General features: G+C 34.9%; 2 protein-coding genes across 4 annotated transcripts in view; one reads left to right on the top strand and one right to left on the bottom strand.

Moving 5' to 3' along the window:
- LOC142353733 (uncharacterized) overlaps positions 1–20,658 on the bottom strand; it is a 79,070-nt gene that overhangs the window by 40,559 nt on the left and 17,853 nt on the right. The window lies entirely within an intron of this gene.
- Positions 3,237–20,658, top strand: part of LOC142352805 (uncharacterized) — a 29,740-nt gene continuing 12,318 nt past the window's right edge. For all 3 annotated transcript variants that reach the window (XM_075404940.1, XM_075404939.1, XM_075404938.1), the window contains exons 1-2: positions 3,237–4,338; positions 8,223–8,474. In XM_075404940.1, coding sequence (XP_075261055.1) covers positions 4,065–4,338; positions 8,223–8,474 — 526 coding nt within the window. In that variant the 5' untranslated portion in view covers positions 3,237–4,064. The remainder of the gene's footprint in view (positions 4,339–8,222; positions 8,475–20,658) is intronic.

The raw sequence follows: 20,658 nt of genomic DNA, 5'->3' as shown, positions 1-20,658 counted from the left end.
TCTACCAATCGCTTTAAAGAACTTTGATATTCTAATGCACTATGACTAACTTAATGACCGGGCTTTATATGTTTATCCCGTTTCTTTCGATTTTGCTCTTTTGACTTTGACCGTATTCACAACATTGTGTAATTCAATGCTCGAAAGAATTTAAAATCCATTCAGTTGAAGCAGTGAGTGAAGTAAGTCGGAAGTCAAACAGGAAAATCGTTACTTATGTAAAACGAAAAACGTGATCAAAAGGTAAAGCGAACTTTCAAAAAAACAAAAAGGAGAGCACCAAATAATAAGTTCTGAAACGAGGGAGAAACTATATACTCCATGAGCATTTTTTAAGAGCAATGTGTTGCATATAGAATGCAATGCGAATGCATGACAATACTAAAAAAGCCAAATAGAGTAGTTAGTGTTAGGGGGTCTAAGCAGGTACAACTACTGTGGAGCTAGTTCAGCACTGGACAAATTGGTCTTTAACTTTCTAACTTGGACGTCTTTTTACTCATTCTCTTGTTATTTCTTGTTAATCGAGGCTTCATCTCTCTAGCCAAGTATACGTCGAATAAGTACAGTTTCTCCTCAAGCTATTTTCAGCTCGTCTCATACATAAGTTACACTAGGTTGTTATCGCTCAAACTAACACTCCCACTTAAATTGTTCATCTCCAATTTCCTAGTTACTTAAATATCTTGTCTCTGCGTTCAAGCTCACGAGAAGGGTCTGCGGCTCATATTCTATAAGCGCTACAGCCTAATCTTCTAAGCGCTATACCAACTGGTCTTAGGCTCTCATTGAGCGTAGCTTAGCACCCATTCTCGTGTTATTTCTTGTTGTAGAGTCTTCATCTCGATAGCAAGTTTACGTTGAACAAGTAGAGCTTCTCGTCAAGTTATGTTAGGTTCATCTCATGCATATTTTACGCTAGGTTGTTCTCGCTCAACCTACACTCCCCCTCAAATTGGTCATTTCCCATTTAACAGTTTGAAACTATATTGTCTCTTTTGCGTTTAAGCTCAGACAAAAGTCTCAGCTCATATTCTGTTAGGGATCCCAAGCCTATTGCACCAGGTGCTAGGTCTTAAGCTCTTACTACCCATTCTCTTGTTATTTCTTGTTCCTCAAGGCTTCATCTCTCCAGCCAATTATACCTTGAACAAGAAGAGCGTCTTGTAAAGCTTAGAGCGTCTTGTCAAGCTTTGCACAAATTACAATAGGTTGTTCTTTGTCAACCTTCTAACTTTTAAGATATCTCATTTGGGAGTTTTTATTTACTTGTCTGCAGTAAAAATCGGGCATCTAAAAATTTGTTTAACTTTCTAAAGAAAAAACAATCAATGGTTATTTTGATAGCCACCAACTTTTAAAAATTTTAATTTCACAAAAACTTCAACAAAAATTTAAAATTATCTAGACAGTATGAAAACTGTTTTTTTTTTGCAAAAAAGTATATAAATCAGCTTTGTATGCAAACCTTTAGAATTAAAAAAAATGCATATCCCGAGAGCAGCGCGCCATTTCGGTATTAAACCGACAGCAGCTCCCCATTGCAGTATTTAACCGACGAGTCGAGTGGAAGTTTATAGAACGTTCCCTATTTTCGCCTTGGTTTTATGCAAACATAAACCAACAAACGCCGAACGAATTACGTTCAAACTACACGTGAACCCTCAACCCTCAATACGTGAACCCTCAACTTCGGGATAACAGTCTGACAGCTTATCTACTAAGCTATATTGTTTGCAACTTCAAAGCTAAAAATCGCCTTTCTGTTAGCAAACTTTCTTCGGAATGAAAGCAATTGAGATCACGCAAAAATTCAGAGGTCAAGCGTGCAAAAGCCAATTGAAAGAATGTTTCAGAACAGAAGCGCAAAAACCTCAAGTGAAAAAAACTGCGTAAAATGTACACAATTGCAACTTCGTTTGAGAACAATTAAAAACACTGCTTATTTCGCTTATTTTGGTCTCAGGAAAGTTTTCTAGGTGTTTTTGAAATTCGCATTACAATTTTATTCTCCAAACACTGCTCTAACAGTTTCATTCTCCCAACACTGCTCTGAATAATAAAGACATCACTTTGAAGAACCACAAAGTCATGAGAACATTAATCCTAATAAGAGTGAAAAATGATGTCACAAAACTCAATCTAAAAACAGCGTGAATCTACAAAAGCTGATTTGAACTGAGCGTTCATCACAAAAAATCTTGCCAAAAAAATCACCAATTAAATTGCTTTATAGGAGTTGCTAATATGGTTCAAAATTTCAAGATACTAATAACCATTTTTTAATGAAAGCGCTCTCAAGTTATTTGAATATACGCTACATACTACACGCTAAAATGGGCTACATAAAAATTGACTAGATAAACTCACAAAACATTGGGAGATCCGCGCTCCCATCCCTATAATTTCTACCCTTTTCATAGCAACTGAGAGCGCAAATACAACTCTGAAAAGTGCGTAAAACGAAGCAAAACTGAATTGCGAGTGGACCTAAAATAGAGACATTCAGTTGATTTAAAAATCGAGTTATGAAACTTTATTTGACGCAATTGTATTTCTCGTTTTCTAATTTTAGACCATTTCTAAATTAAAGTAAATACAACTGCATCCATTTTGAAATTAACAACTTGAGGAAATGCTAACTCGAGTCAAAACCCAGCATAAGTGCAAAAATATCGCATGACTTTCAGACATTTTCAAATTTTTATTAGAGCATTGCAGCAAAATTTAAAATTAATTATGTCTGTTCTGATCAACATGCTCAATCCAATTAAGAAACAAAACAGAAGACAAGTGGTAGTACAAACTCCAGAATTTAGAAACAAAAACTTTATTAAGTTTAGATGAACAAGAAACTAATGTACTTGATTGACAAACGCTACCAGGAATGAGTGGACTCCGGGTGATCAAAATTAGTTGACCCTCGTCAATCCTCAAATCCCAACCCTTAGCCTTTTTTCTGACTATATCAGTCTCCTCCAACCTCCAGTAATTGCTCCATTTACAAAACAAAATAAAAACTCATTTTCGACCGTACTATTTGATATCTGTAAAGTGAAATTTTTATAAGTCTAAGACGGTGCTCACTGACTATCCTCTTCAGATATCATTCACTGAAGAAATTTTTTATTATTATACAAGTGCTTGCTTCTGCCAAAAAGAAAGATCGAAAATCTACTTGGAAGTCACTCTGAAAAACATCATTTTCCTTTTCTGAAACAACGGAAGTATTCACGACAGTTAAGTCCGTTCTCACAAACCATTCTCGAGCATTATTTTAAACTCAATTTTGCAACGGACAGTGGACGGCTTTAGAAACACGGTAAATGTACTTAAAAATTATGAGAGCAATGAAATAGATAAAATAGTAAACAAAAACTAACTTCTGTTTTCAGACGAGAATAAATTATTTAAAAAGTCCGCTAAAGTGTTTCCAGTACTTTGCTAACAAAGTTTTAAAAAAACGTGCATGTCTGGTCGTACTATCACTAATATCAAAGCTAATGAAGCGCAAAAAAATCCCGAACAACCAAAAAATCTAAGGACTATTTTGCGATCACATTCTGTTGAAAGATTTTCAGAAAATTATAGGCTGATGTAAATACGCAAATAAAATATTGAGGTGACTCGATTAATAAAGTTAACATTTTAAATCGTGATGTGTTATTTTACTTGCGAACACGACCGCAAGGCTTTTAGCAGCGGATATCAAATTATCAAGATGCATAAATTGTCGAGGCAAACTACTAACATGACAAAAACATCAAATTGAATTAAATTAAATTGAATCACAAATTACCATTTGAGATTATTGTCAAGTCCTCTGAAACAGTAATAAAAGAACTTTCAAACAAAGAGCTTTCCATTATCTTATCAACTGCATTTTATTGACCGATTGAGCTCCCCGGAACCAGTTTTTGACAATATCTTAAGTTTTGAAAATCGTTGAATGCATAATTTCAATAGACTCATAGCCTTCAGTACAACTTATCCCTCATTTTTTTAAACCTCGCGAAACTAACATCGGGCAGATGACACCGCTATTTAAGTTATTTTGAAATAAAATGGTTGATATTTTGAACGTAAGTAGTGAAGCCGAGGAGTCGAGCAGCAATCTATTGGAGGAGTTTCTAGTGGATCACGCCTCAGGATGTCGCAAAGCATCGATTGTTATAAATTGGGTCGCTTTAGTTCTGTCAGTGCTAGGGATTTTGACAGCTGTGAGCCTGCTACGAATATACGAGCAGTCATCCAATGTGTTCTTAGCTGCAATAGGAGTGGCAGACTCACTAGGAACATTGGATAATTTACTTCGCTTGTCCAACAGATGGATTGAAGGTTAGTTTTTAATAAAAAATACTGTGCTTCCACACACTGTGATCCAATTCCACAGATACCAAAAAGCCCAAAAAATCAACCACGAATTTGCAAATTCTTGAATACGTAATTGAGATTAATTAAGAATACATAATTAACTCACCCAAATTTGCAAAGCCAAAGGAAGAAGATACAGAAAAATTAGATATATGGAATGAGCAAAAAACCAATGGACAATAACCTGTAATCGCATTATGAGATCAAAAAATGAGTATAATTGGTTCATGTTGAATCGCGAGTAATATAAACAACGCGAATGAGTATTAAGGTAACTAACTCAATAAGTCACTCTACCGAGACAATAGTCGCAAAATTACTAGAACATAGATGACAGATTACCAAAAAATAGCCGCACTAGCTTGGTAGATCTGCAGTCTCAGAAAAATGTTAAAATAGAACAAAAAATTATTAAATGCTGAGATGTTATATTTTGATTAGGAATCTTTATAACTTATTGCTGCTTCTATTAGGTGCTCTCAAATAAGCTTCAAATAGAGTGACAAAAATTCGCTTGACCTTATCTTCCTGAATTAAAGTAGAGTCAATTTTAAAGTGAGGAAGTCATTTTTGAGAGTGAGGTAAGTCACGTGTGACCAAAAACTTAATCACGCGTAAGACAAAAAAAACCTTCATCCAATAAGAGTGAAAAATGACGTCATGCACGCAATTCAGTTGAAATTGCATGAACGAATGAACAAAATCAGATTTGAAGTGGTTGTGACGCCATATGGTCGTAACAAAAATCTTGACGAGGAAATAAAACGCAAAGCAGGACAAGTCCTGACGTAAAATTCAAAGAATTTTCATTGACTATACAACGAACTAGATAAGTCATTTGTGATCAAAATCTGATCACGCAAAAAAAAACTTTTACTAAAGAGAGTGAGAAATGACGTCACGCGCGCCAACGCCGTTAGTGAGAGGAAGAAGTCATTCAGAAAATTTAACTTCTTCAGCTTTGCTGTGTGCACAAATGTAAAACGAAAAAGAGCGTCAGACGACGAAACAAAAAAACATAGCATTACAAGTCCTGTAGTACAACTCAAAGAATTTTCATTGACTATACAACAAACTAGACCTAAAACGGACTAAGAGTGAATTGCTAATACTATTTCAAAATCAGATAAAAAACAAAAAAAGAAACGGAAAATCAAAATGCCGCTAGCGAGAACAAAAAACCACTAGAGAGAAATGTAAATTTGATTCTAACAAAAGAAACGCCTAGAATGAACTATGAATGTATTGGGAAAACCATTTAGAAAAAAAATCCGACCCAAAAGACTGAAAAAACAGTAACACCAAAGAGAAATTGCCGCATGTCAACAAAAAACCACTAGCGAGAAAGCGAATTTTTGTTCAAAAACCGTTTTCTCACTCTACTTTGAAATTAGAGCGACAAAACTTCACGCCGCGAAATCACTTGCTTTTTCGCTCCATTTCCTGTTTCTGCTTGACCAAAACCACTACTCCAATTTGCCTTCAAAAGTCATGAAAATGTGTGAACAGATCTTAAAAAAACAGCGCCCCAATACAATTCAAATTTCAAATTCTTTGAATTGTAATAACAGCCCCAGCTATCGCGGTGCGGTTATAAAAGAAAAACCAAAAGAAGGCCAATAATAGACCCAGCTATCGCTGTTGGGCTATTAAACAGATCGACCAATGATCATTATTTTTCACGCCTTCTGAATGTGAGAATGATAGTCTCAACTCATTTCATTTCCTTTGCCTTTTGCGCATGCAGGTAACAAAAGAAGTTTTGTTCCCATAGATCAGAGAAACTCAAATGCCTGAAAATTTTTGAAATTATTTTTTCAGTAGCGATTTGATTTCAGTAGAAATGATTTTTCAGTAGAGATTTTTTAAAATCTGCCAAAGCCAACACATCGTGACACTAATGCACACTAATGACTAAAACATGGATTAATCAGAAAAAAATGAAACAGAAATCGAACGGCAGAAGAGGCTATTTAATTCAGAGGGCGCTGTAGCCTAGATAATATTTTACGGTAGCAAAAAAATTCTGACCAAGGAGAATTTCGCTACCCCTAAATCCAGCATAATAAACTCAAGCATTACCAACTCAGTACTAAGGCCCTCGTTATATCAGATATTAAAATCGTTTTTGTTTTAGCAACAGACTTGATTTCTGAATAAGAGCAATTTAGGTTACTGAAAAATAGAGAAGTCAAGCGAAGAAGTCAGAAGAAGTGAAATCGAAGAAAATGATCCAGCAAAAATTTTGCATAAAAGACACACTCTGGGGTTATGCCTCGAAGGAAACTCGTAATTTTCTTTTAAAAATATTCGTGTTTTAGGAGTTTTTGTACGTTTGGTTTCTTTGAAACATGAAAACGTTTGACTATGGGCCGAGTTAAAACAAGAAACATTTTGATTCTGCTTTAGCTTGGCATTGAATTACTAAATCCGGTTAATATTATCAGAGCACTTTTTTAATCGGTTTCACGACTTCAATAATATAATCAAAGATATCTTACTACTTTCGTAAATTTCAAGTTCCAAAGCGTTTTTGAAATGTGCAAATGCGAGATAGGTAAATAAGTTCAGAATAAAACAGAAAATAAAACAGAAACCTAACGGCAGAAGAGGCTATTTAATTCAGAGGGCGCTGTAGCCTAGATAAATTTTTACGGTAGCAAAAAAATTCTCACCAGGGAGAATTTCGCTACCCCTAAATCCAGCACCTTAGACTCAAGCATTACCAGCTCAGTACTCAAGCCCTCTTTATATTAGATATTAAAATCGTTTTTGTTTTAGCAACAAACTTGATTTCTGAATAAGAGCAATTTAGATTACTGAAAAATAGAGAAGTCAAGCGAAAAAATCAGAAGAAGTGAAATCGAAGAAAATGGTCCAGCAAAAATTTTGCATAAATGACACATTCTGGGGTTATGCCTCGAAGGAAACTCGTAATTCTCTTTTAAAAATATTCGTGTTTCAGGAGTTTTTGTACGTTTGGTTTCTTTGAAACAAGAAAACGTTTGACTATGGGCCGAGTTAAAACAAGAAACATTTTGATTCTGCTTTAGCTTGGCATTGAATTACTGAGTCCGGTTTATATTATCAGAGCACTTTTTTAATCGATTTCACGACTTCAATACTATAATCAAAGATATCTTATTACTTTTTGTAAATTTCAAGTTCCAAAGCGTTTTTGAAATGTGGAAATGCGAGATAGGTAAATAAGTTCCAGCCACATTTACGCAAGAGACAAGAAAAAATTAAAATGAGCAGCAAAATGCAAATCACTTCAGTTTCTCAGCTTTTCAGAAATGTCACTTTTGTTCTGTTTTGATATACGGGAAAGATAATGATCTCCCAGAATCGCCCAGGCTGGTATAAATAAATTGCCCAGCACGAAATTAAATAGGAGGGCCCGGAACAAGAGCAACATTTCAGTGAAACCACAACCTATTTGCTAGGTCAACAATTTGTCATAGCAGTCCCTGATAACTATCACAAAGGTGAAACAGACAAGTACTATTGTATCACAAGATTCTCCAAATCATTATCATCACACAAATTGAAAAATTTGAGCCATTTTTTTTTTCAATTGGTCAGTCCACTGATTGTACTCAACAATTAAAACAAACCTAAACATCCGAGGCAGCTTCAAATCAAATGCAATCTTGAGCAAGCGTGCGAGTCTCCTTTTTCAGATTTAATTCTGTTATATTAAAAACTAATGGATAAAAATGAATGACAATTGACTCAACGGTCAATTCGTATGGACAGTTATGCGCGAGCAGTTGTTTTAACGACATACAAATTAGGTACGCAACAAAATTGCTTGAGCGTAGGATTGCAATAATTCATGTCTTCAGGACGGACTCTATTCGACCAACACAACTACTTGTGTCGTTTCTACGGCTACTGTGTCTCAATGATCAGCCTGTGCAAGTGGTTCTTCTACATTATTTTGTGTCTGGATAGGTTCACAGCCGTACTCTTTCCATACTTCTACAGAGCACACGCCAAGAGGAAAGGAGCCATTGTGGTTGTACTTGGACTACTGGTTGTTAATTCACTTTTCAGCATTCCTTACCCACTCAATGGCGGTCGAATTCTCAACTACAGTAAGGACCTCCATATTACGGTGCAAATTGAACATTTTTTTAAATTTGAAGTTTTGTGGACAGCAGTGACAATATCTCGTCACATTTTCTCACTTTACGTCCGTATTTCTCACGGTGAAAAACCGACATATTAACCGTGAGCAGCAGTGAGGATGCATGGATAACAAACATCAGCCGCATTCACGGATAACAACCTAATCATTGTCCACAATTTTGAGCAGATAATTCTTTACAAAATTCTTCAATTAGTCTAAAATTTTGTTGCTGGAAATTATTTTGCAGTTACTTGAGACCAACTTCAAAGAATTTTTGTCTTCTTAATCAGCAATAAGCATTTCGAGAAATTTTCTGAAAATTAATCATCACTTAGGCATTCCTTCATTCTGGTTTAATTAAATCGTTGTTAACTGTCGTAGAAGTTAGATACCGTAACTATGGGCAACAGTGTTGGCGTGGGCAACAGTGAAAGTGAGACAGGAAAACAGTTTAAAAATATCTGTTTTGCACGATGGCACGTAGAGAATAACGACGTATAATTCCAACTTGCAGAAAAATTATTTTCTTGCTGTCACAACTGACCACACGCACTTACAACTCTGAATTTAAATGGATCGTGAAAAATGTTTGACCTTTCTGAGTACATGTCCCCCTCCCCTCAGAAAAATTTTTTGATCAAACAGCTTTTGGTTTTAAAGTTTTTGCAGCTTTTGGTTTTAAAGTTTGCCATATGTAAGACATCCAAATTTGGGCCTGCTGAAGTTATATCTAATAGAAGTTATATCTAATAGCTGAAGTTATATATAATCTAATAGCACAAAAAACCACAAAGGAATTGAAGCCTTCACTTCAAAAAATAAAATCGATAGCAGAGTAGGAAGCAAAAACTGTAAACATAAACCGACTAACGTCGGATGAATTGCTCTCGAAGGACAGAGCACTATTCAATAGCGACGGCTTTGACACTCAATCGCTTATATTTTAGCAACAACTTTGTTTCGGAATGAGAGCAAATGAGATCACTAAAAATTAAGTCAAGCATAAAAAAATCATTTGAAAAATAAGCGACATTTTTTTCATTTGTCTTACTTAATTTTGAGATCTCCAAAGCTTAGGTGAAATAATCAGTAAAGAGCAAGTTTTTTTCAGAAAATTGTTGTCAAATAATTATTGCGTGCTTCTTTACACTCATGTAATCAAATTAAAGAAAGCGCAGGTAAATTAGACAGTTAAATAATCTACATTCACAAAGAATCTGTTTCAAATAATAAAAAAACTTAATGTCGAGCAGAACACTTACTAAAGCGGGGAGTGAACATAATTGTCAATTTAAGGTTCCCCAGAGCCTCAATAACTGTTCGAAAAAAGTTGACAACGAAATGAAAGCAAGATTAGACGAATAAAACCAAACATAGCTGGCAGATTGACAGAAAAAAGCCGCAATAGCTTCGTAGATCTGCAGTATTAAAAAAAAAGACAGACCAAAAAATTACTCTTTTCATTGAAGGATGAGATGTTACCTTTTGATTAAGAATCTGTATAAGTTATTGCTGCCTCTATTAGCTGAACTCAAATAACCTTTAATTAGAGTGACACGCATTCACTTGACCTTACCTCTTTGAATTAAAATAAAGAAAGTCAACTACAAAGCGAGGAAATCATTCTTGAGAGTGAGGTGAGTCACATGTGACCAAAAACTTAATCATTCAAATGAACAAAAAAACATTGCTCCAATAAGAGTGAAAAATGACGTCACGCACGCAATTCAGTTGAAATTGCATGAACGAATGAACAAAAAGCAGATTTGAAGTGGTTGTGACGCCATATGGTCGTAAAAAAAATATTGACGACGAAATAAAAAAACATAGCAGGACAAGTCCTGACGTACAATTCAAAGAAATTTCATTGACTAAACAGAAAAGATAGACCTAGAATGGACTATGAGTGAATTGAGAAAACCATTTTAAAAAAAATCACAACAAAAAAATAAGAAAAAAAAACAGAAAATCAATGTAAAAATGCCGCATGTGAACAAAAAAACAACTAGCGGGAATTTAATTCAAACAAAAAAACAAGGTCTAGAATGAGCTCTGAAAGGATTGGGAGAACCATTTAGAAAAAAATCCGATCCAAAAATTTAATTCAAACAAAAAAACAAGGTCTAGAATGAGCTCTGAAAGGATTGGGAGAACCATTTAGAAAAAAATCCGATCCAAAAAATCGAAAAAAACAGTAAAAATCAGAGTGAAATTGCCGCATGTGAACAAAAACCACTACCGAGAAACCGAATTCATGTTCAAACACCGTTTTCTCACTCTACTTTAAAATTAGAGCAAAAAATTCACGCCCCAAAACCACTCGCTTTTTCGCTCCATTTCCTGTTTCGGCGTGACCAAAATCACTACTCCAATTTGACTTCAAAAATCATGAAAACGTGTGAACAGATCTTAAAAAAAAGACAGCGCCCCAATACAATTCAAATTCTTTGAATTGTAAAAACATAGCAGGACAAGTCCTGACGTACAATTCAAATTTTCATTGACTATACAACGAACTAGATCAGTCATTTGTGATCAAAATCTAATCACGCAAAAAACTTTTACTAAAGAGAGTGAGAAATGACGTCACGCTCGCAAACGCCGTTAGTGAGAGGGAGAAGTCATTCAGAAAATTACATTTTCAGCTTTGCTGTGTGAACAAATGTTAAACGAAAAAGATCATCAGACGACGAAACAAAAAAAACATAGCATGACAAGTCCTGCAGTACAACTCAAAGAATTTTCATTGACTATACAACAAACTAGACATAGAACGGACTATGAGTGAATTGGAAAACCATTTCTAAAAATCACAAAAAAAAACAAAAACAAAATCAAAATGCCGCTAGCGAGAACAAAAAATCACTAGCAAGAAAAGTAAATTTGATTCTAACAAAAAACTAAGCCCAGAATGAACTATGAATGGATTGGGAAAACCACTTAGAAAAAATCCAATCCAAAAACTGAATAAACAGTAAAAAGCAAAGTGAAATTGCCGCATGTGAACAAAAAACCACTAGAGAAGGCGAATTTATGTTCAAACACCGTTTTCTCACTCTGCTTTGAAATTAGAGCAAAAAAAAATTCACGCCCCAAAACCACTCGCTTTTTCGCTCCATTTCCTGTTTCGGCGTGACCAAAATCACTACTCCAATTTGACTTGAAAAATCATGAAAATGTGTGAACAGATCTTAAAAAAAAGACAGCGCCCCAATACAATTCAAATTCTTTGAATTGTAAAAACATAGCAGGACAAGTCCTGACGTACAATTCAAATTTTCATTGACTATACAACGAACTAGATCAGTCATTTGTGATCAAAATCTAATCACGCAAAAAACTTTTACTAAAGAGAGTGAGAAATGACGTCACGCTCGCAAACGCCGTTAGTGAGAGGGAGAAGTCATTCAGAAAATTACATTTTCAGCTTTGCTGTGTGAACAAATGTTAAACGAAAAAGATCATCAGACGACGAAACAAAAAAAACATAGCATGACAAGTCCTGCAGTACAACTCAAAGAATTTTCATTGACTATACAACAAACTAGACATAGAACGGACTATGAGTGAATTGGAAAACCATTTCTAAAAATCACAAAAAAAAAAACAAAAACAAAATCAAAATGCCGCTAGCGAGAACAAAAAATCACTAGCAAGAAAAGTAAATTTGATTCTAACAAAAAACTAAGCCCAGAATGAACTATGAATGGATTGGGAAAACCACTTAGAAAAAATCCAATCCAAAAACTGAATAAACAGTAAAAAGCAAAGTGAAATTGCCGCATGTGAACAAAAAACCACTAGAGAAGGCGAATTTATGTTCAAACACCGTTTTCTCACTCTGCTTTGAAATTAGAGCAAAAAAAATTCACGCCCCAAAACCACTCGCTTTTTCGCTCCATTTACTGTTTCGGCGTGACCAAAATCACTACTCCAATTTGACTTCAAAAATCATGAAAACGTGTGAACAGATCTTAAAAAAAAGACAGCGCCCCAATACAATTCAAATTCTTTGAATTGTAAAAACATAGCAGGACAAGTCCTGACGTACAATTCAAATTTTCATTGACTATACAACGAACTAGATCAGTCATTTGTGATCAAAATCTAATCACGCAAAAAACTTTTACTAAAGAGAGTGAGAAATGACGTCACGCTCGCAAACGCCGTTAGTGAGAGGGAGAAGTCATTCAGAAAATTACATTTTCAGCTTTGCTGTGTGAACAAATGTTAAACGAAAAAGATCATCAGACGACGAAACAAAAAAAACATAGCATGACAAGTCCTGCAGTACAACTCAAAGAATTTTCATTGACTATACAACAAACTAGACATAGAACGGACTATGAGTGAATTGGAAAACCATTTCTAAAAATCACAAAAAAAACAAAAACAAAATCAAAATGCCGCTAGCGAGAACAAAAAATCACTAGCAAGAAAAGTAAATTTGATTCTAACAAAAAACTAAGCCCAGAATGAACTATGAATGGATTGGGAAAACCACTTAGAAAAAATCCAATCCAAAAACTGAATAAACAGTAAAAAGCAAAGTGAAATTGCCGCATGTGAACAAAAAACCACTAGAGAAGGCGAATTTATGTTCAAACACCGTTTTCTCACTCTGCTTTGAAATTAGAGCAAAAAAAATTCACGCCCCAAAACCACTCGCTTTTTCGCTCCATTTCCTGTTTCGGCGTGACCAAAATCACTACTCCAATTTGACTTCAAAAATCATGAAAACGTGTGAACAGATCTTAAAAAAAAGACAGCGCCCCAATACAATTCAAATTCTTTGAATTGTAAAAACATAGCAGGACAAGTCCTGACGTACAATTCAAATTTTCATTGACTATACAACGAACTAGATCAGTCATTTGTGATCAAAATCTAATCACGCAAAAAACTTTTACTAAAGAGAGTGAGAAATGACGTCACGCTCGCAAACGCCGTTAGTGAGAGGGAGAAGTCATTCAGAAAATTACATTTTCAGCTTTGCTGTGTGAACAAATGTTAAACGAAAAAGATCATCAGACGACGAAACAAAAAAAACATAGCATGACAAGTCCTGCAGTACAACTCAAAGAATTTTCATTGACTATACAACAAACTAGACATAGAACGGACTATGAGTGAATTGGAAAACCATTTCTAAAAATCACAAAAAAAACAAAAACAAAATCAAAATGCCGCTAGCGAGAACAAAAAATCACTAGCAAGAAAAGTAAATTTGATTCTAACAAAAAACTAAGCCCAGAATGAACTATGAATGGATTGGGAAAACCACTTAGAAAAAATCCAATCCAAAAACTGAATAAACAGTAAAAAGCAAAGTGAAATTGCCGCATGTGAACAAAAAACCACTAGAGAAGGCGAATTTATGTTCAAACACCGTTTTCTCACTCTGCTTTGAAATTAGAGCAAAAAAAATTCACGCCCCAAAACCACTCGCTTTTTCGCTCCATTTCCTGTTTCGGCGTGACCAAAATCACTACTCCAATTTGACTTGAAAAATCATGAAAATGTGTGAACAGATCTTAAAAAAAAGACAGCGCCCCAATACAATTCAAATTCTTTGAATTGTAAAAACATAGCAGGACAAGTCCTGACGTACAATTCAAATCTTCCTTGACTATACAAAGAACTAGATCAGTCATTTGTGATCAAAATCTAATCACGCAAAAAACTTTTACTAAAGAGAGTGAGAAATGACGTCACGCTCGCAAACGCCGTTAGTGAGAGGGAGAAGTCATTCAGAAAATTACCTTTTCAGCTTTGCTGTGTGAACAAATGTTAAACGAAAAAGATCATCAGACGACGAAACAAAAAACATAGCATGACAAGTCCTGCAGTACAACTCAAAGAATTTTCATTGACTATACAACAAACTAGACATAGAACGGACTATGAGTGAATTGGAAAACCATTTCTAAAAATCACATAAAAAAAACAAAAAAACAAAATCAAAATGCCGCTAGCGAGAACAAAAAATCACTAGCGAGAAAAGTAAATTTGATTCTAACAAAAAACTAAGCCTAGAATGAACTATGAATGGATTGGGAGAACCATTTAGAAAAAAATCCGATCCAAAAAAGCGAAAAAACAGTGAAAATCAGAGGGAAATTGCAGCATGTGAACAAAAACCACTACCGAGAAACCGAATTCTTGTTCAAACACCGTTTTCTCACTCTACTTTAAAATTAGAGCAAAAAAATTCACGCCCCAAAACCACTCCCTTTTTCGCTCCATTTCCTGTTTCGGCGTGACCAAAATCACTACTCCAATTTGACTTCAAAAATCATGAAAATGTGTGAACACATCATTAAAAAAAGACAGCGCCCCAATACAATTCAAATTCTTTGAATTGTAAAAACATAGCAGGACAAGTCCTGACGTACAATTCAAATTTTCATTGACTATACAACGAACTAGATCAGTCATTTGTGATCAAAATCTAATCACGCAAAAAACTTTTACTAAAGAGAGTGAGAAATGACGTCACGCTCGCAAACGCCGTTAGTGAGAGGGAGAAGTCATTCAGAAAATTACCTTTTCAGCTTTGCTGTGTGAACAAATGTTAAACGAAAAAGATCATCAGACGACGAAACAAAAAAAACATAGCATGACAAGTCCTGCAGTACAACTCAAAGAATTTTCATTGACTATACAACAAACTAGACATAGAACGGACTATGAGTGAATTGGAAAACCATTTCTAAAAATCACATAAAAAAAACAAAAAAACAAAATCAAAATGCCGCTAGCGAGAACAAAAAATCACTAGCGAGAAAAGTAAATTGGATTCTAACAAAAAACTAAGCCTAGAATGAACTATGAATGGATTGGGAGAACCATTTAGAAAAAAATCCGATCCAAAAAAGCAAAAAAACAGTAAAAATCAGAGTGAAATTGCCGCATGTGAACAAAAACCACTACCGAGAAACCGAATTCTTGTTCAAACACCGTTTTCTCACTCTACTTTAAAATTAGAGCAAAAAAAATCACGCCCCAAAACCACTCGCTTTTTCGCTCCATTTCCTGTTTCGGCGTGACCAAAATCACTACTCCAATTTGACTTGAAAAATCATGAAAATGTGTGAACAGATCTTAAAAAAAAGACAGCGCCCCAATACAATTCAAATTCTTTGAATTGTAAAAACATAGCAGGACAAGTCCTGACGTACAATTCAAATCTTCATTGACTATACAAAGAACTAGATCAGTCATTTGTGATCAAAATCTAATCACGCAAAAAACTTTTACTAAAGAGAGTGAGAAATGACGTCACGCTCGCAAACGCCGTTAGTGAGAGGGAGAAGTCATTCAGAAAATTACCTTTTCAGCTTTGCTGTGTGAACAAATGTTAAACGAAAAAGATCATCAGACGACGAAACAAAAAACATAGCATGAGAAGTCCTGCAGTACAACTCAAAGAATTTTCATTGACTATACAACAAACTAGACATAGAATGGACTATGAGTGAATTGGAAAACCATTTCTAAAAATCACATAAAAAAAAAACAAAAAAACAAAATCAAAATGCCGCTAGCGAGAACAAAAAATCACTAGCGAGAAAAGTAAATTTGATTCTAACAAAAAACTAAGCCTAGAATGAACTATGAATGGATTGGGAGAACCACTTAGAAAAAAAATCCGATCCAAAAAAGCGAAAAAACAGTGAAAATCAGAGGGAAATTGCAGCATGTGAACAAAAACAACTACCGAGAAACCGAATTCTTGTTCAAACACCGTTTTCTCACTCTACTTTAAAATTAGAGCAAAAAAATTCACGCCCCAAAACCACTCCCTTTTTCGCTCCATTTCCTGTTTCGGCGTGACCAAAATCACTACTCCAATTTGACTTCAAAAATCATGAAAATGTGTGAACAGATCTTTAAAAAAAGACAGCGCCCCAATACAATTCAAATTCTTTGAATTGTAAAAACATAGCAGGACAAGTCCTGACGTACAATTCAAATTTTCATTGACTATACAACGAACTAGATCAGTCATTTGTGATCAAAATCTAATCACGCAAAAAACTTTTACTAAAGAGAGTGAGAAATGACGTCACGCTCGCAAACGCCGTTAGTGAGAGGGAGAAGTCATTCAGAAAATTACCTTTTCAGCTTTGCTGTGTGAACAAATGTTAAACGAAAAAGATCATCAGACGACGAAACAAAAAAAACATAGCATGACAAGTCCTGCAGTACAACTCAAAGAATTTTCATTGACTATACAACAAACTAGACATAGAATGGACTATGAGTGAATTGGAAAACCATTTCTAAAAATCACATAAAAAAAACAAAAAAACAAAATCAAAATGCCGCTAGCGAGAACAAAAAATCACTAGCGAGAAAAGTAAATTGGATTCTAACAAAAAACTAAGCCTAGAATGAACTATGAATGGATTGGGAGAACCATTTAGAAAAAAATCCGATCCAAAAATTTAATTCAAACAAAAAAACAAGGTCTAGAATGAGCTCTGAAAGGATTGGGAGAACCATTTAGAAAAAAATCCGATCCAAAAAATCGAAAAAAACAGTAAAAATCAGAGTGAAATTGCCGCATGTGAACAAAAACCACTACCGAGAAACCGAATTCTTGTTCAAACACCGTTTTCTCACTCTACTTTAAAATTAGAGCAAAAAATTCACGCCCCAAAACCACTCGCTTTTTCGCTCCATTTCCTGTTTCGGCGTGACCAAAATCACTACTCCAATTTGACTTCAAAAATCATGAAAACGTGTGAACAGATCTTAAAAAAAAGACAGCGCCCCAATACAATTCAAATTCTTTGAATTGTAAAAACATAGCAGGACAAGTCCTGACGTACAATTCAAATTTTCATTGACTATACAACGAACTAGATCAGTCATTTGTGATCAAAATCTAATCACGCAAAAAACTTTTACTAAAGAGAGTGAGAAATGACGTCACGCTCGCAAACGCCGTTAGTGAGAGGGAGAAGTCATTCAGAAAATTACATTTTCAGCTTTGCTGTGTGAACAAATGTTAAACGAAAAAGATCATCAGACGACGAAACAAAAAAAACATAGCATGACAAGTCCTGCAGTACAACTCAAAGAATTTTCATTGACTATACAACAAACTAGACATAGAACGGACTATGAGTGAATTGGAAAACCATTTCTAAAAATCACAAAAAAAAACAAAAACAAAATCAAAATGCCGCTAGCGAGAACAAAAAATCACTAGCAAGAAAAGTAAATTTGATTCTAACAAAAAACTAAGCCCAGAATGAACTATGAATGGATTGGGAAAACCACTTAGAAAAAATCCAATCCAAAAACTGAATAAACAGTAAAAAGCAAAGTGAAATTGCCGCATGTGAACAAAAAACCACTAGAGAAGGCGAATTTATGTTCAAACACCGTTTTCTCACTCTGCTTTGAAATTAGAGCAAAAAAAATTCACGCCCCAAAACCACTCGCTTTTTCGCTCCATTTCCTGTTTCGGCGTGACCAAAATCACTACTCCAATTTGACTTGAAAAATCATGAAAATGTGTGAACAGATCTTAAAAAAAAGACAGCGCCCCAATACAATTCAAATTCTTTGAATTGTAAAAACATAGCAGGACAAGTCCTGACGTACAATTCAAATCTTCATTGACTATACAAAGAACTAGATCAGTCATTTGTGATCAAAATCTAATCACGCAAAAAACTTTTACTAAAGAGAGTGAGAAATGACGTCACGCTCGCAAACGACGTTAGTGAGAGGGAGAAGTCATTCAGAAATTTACCTTTTCAGCTTTGCTGTGTGAACAAATGTTAAACGAAAAAGATCATCAGACGACGAAACAAAAAACATAGCATGACAAGTCCTGCAGTACAACTCAAAGAATTTTCATTGACTATACAACAAACTAGACATAGAACGGACTATGAGTGAATTGGAAAACCATTTCTAAAAATCACATAAAAAAAACAAAAAAACAAAATCAAAATGCCGCTAGCGAGAACAAAAAATCACTAGCGAGAAAAGTAAATTTGATTCTAACAAAAAACTAAGCCTAGAATGAACTATGAATGGATTGGGAGAACCATTTAGAAAAAAATCCGATCCAAAAAAGCGAAAAAACAGTGAAAATCAGAGGGAAATTGCAGCATGTGAACAAAAACCACTACCGAGAAACCGAATTCTTGTTCAAACACCGTTTTCTCACTCTACTTTAAAATTAGAGCAAAAAAATTCACGCCCCAAAACCACTCCCTTTTTCGCTCCATTTCCTGTTTCGGCGTGACCAAAATCACTACTCCAATTTGACTTCAAAAATCATGAAAATGTGTGAACACATCATTAAAAAAAGACAGCGCCCCAATACAATTCAAATTCTTTGAATTGTAAAAACATAGCAGGACAAGTCCTGACGTACAATTCAAATTTTCATTGACTATACAACGAACTAGATCAGTCATTTGTGATCAAAATCTAATCACGCAAAAAACTTTTACTAAAGAGAGTGAGAAATGACGTCACGCTCGCAAACGCCGTTAGTGAGAGGGAGAAGTCATTCAGAAAATTACCTTTTCAGCTTTGCTGTGTGAACAAATGTTAAACGAAAAAGATCATCAGACGACGAAACAAAAAAAACATAGCATGACAAGTCCTGCAGTACAACTCAAAGAATTTTCATTGACTATACAACAAACTAGACATAGAACGGACTATGAGTGAATTGGAAAACCATTTCTAAAAATCACAAAAAAAACAAAAAAACAAAATCAAAATGCCGCTAGCGAGAACAAAAAATCACTAGCGAGAAAAGTAAATTGGATTCTAACAAAAAACTAAGCCTAGAATGAACTATGAATGGATTGGGAGAACCATTTAGAAAAAAATCCGATCCAAAAAAGCAAAAAAACAGTAAAAATCAGAGTGAAATTGCCGCATGTGAACAAAAACCACTACCGAGAAACCGAATTCTTGTTCAAACACCGTTTTCTCACTCTACTTTAAAATTAGAGCAAAAAAAATCACGCCCCAAAACCACTCGCTTTTTCGCTCCATTTCCTGTTTCGGCGTGACCAAAATCACTACTCCAATTTGACTTGAAAAATCATGAAAATGTGTGAACAGATCTTAAAAAAAAGACAGCGCCCCAATACAATTCAAATTCTTTGAATTGTAAAAACATAGCAGGACAAGTCCTGACGTACAATTCAAATCTTCATTGACTATACAAAGAACTAGATCAGTCATTTGTGATCAAAATCTAATCATGCAAAAAACTTTTACTAAAGAGAGTGAGAAATGACGTCACGCTCGCAAACGCCGTTAGTGAGAGGGAGAAGTCATTCAGAAAATTACCTTTTCAGCTTTGCTGTGTGAACAAATGTTAAACGAAAAAGATCATCAGACGACGAAACAAAAAACATAGCATGACAAGTCCTGCAGTACAACTCAAAGAATTTTCATTGACTATACAACAAACTAGACATAGAATGGACTATGAGTGAATTGGAAAACCATTTCTAAAAATCACATTAAAAAAAACAAAAAAAAACAAAATCAAAATGCCGCTAGCGAGAACAAAAAATCACTAGCGAGAAAAGTAAATTTGATTCTAACAAAAAACTAAGCCTAGAATGAACTATGAATGGATTGGGAGAACCATTTAGAAAAAAATCCGATCCAAAAAAGCGAAAAAACAGTGAAAATCAGAGGGAAATTGCAGCATGTGAACAAAAACAACTACCGAGAAACCGAATTCTTGTTCAAACACCGTTTTCTCACTCTACTTTAAAATTAGAGCAAAAAAATTCACGCCCCAAAACCACTCCCTTTTTCGCTCCATTTCCTGTTTCGGCGTGACCAAAATCACTACTCCAATTTGACTTCAAAAATCATGAAAATGTGTGAACAGATCTTTAAAAAAAGACAGCGCCCCAATACAATTCAAATTCTTTGAATTGTAAAAACATAGCAGGACAAGTCCTGACGTACAATTCAAATTTTCGTTGACTATACAACGAACTAGATCAGTCATTTGTGATCAAAATCTAATCACGCAAAAAACTTTTACTAAAGAGAGTGAGAAATGACGTCACGCTCGCAAACGCCGTTAGTGAGAGGGAGAAGTCATTCAGAAAATTACCTTTTCAGCTTTGCTGTGTGAACAA

Source organism: Convolutriloba macropyga, chromosome 14 (genome assembly GCF_964194025.1).
Source record: "Convolutriloba macropyga chromosome 14, txConMacr16.3, whole genome shotgun sequence".
Taxonomy (NCBI): domain Eukaryota; kingdom Metazoa; phylum Xenacoelomorpha; order Acoela; family Convolutidae; genus Convolutriloba; species Convolutriloba macropyga.
This window is presented reverse-complemented; position numbering and strand designations above follow the sequence as displayed.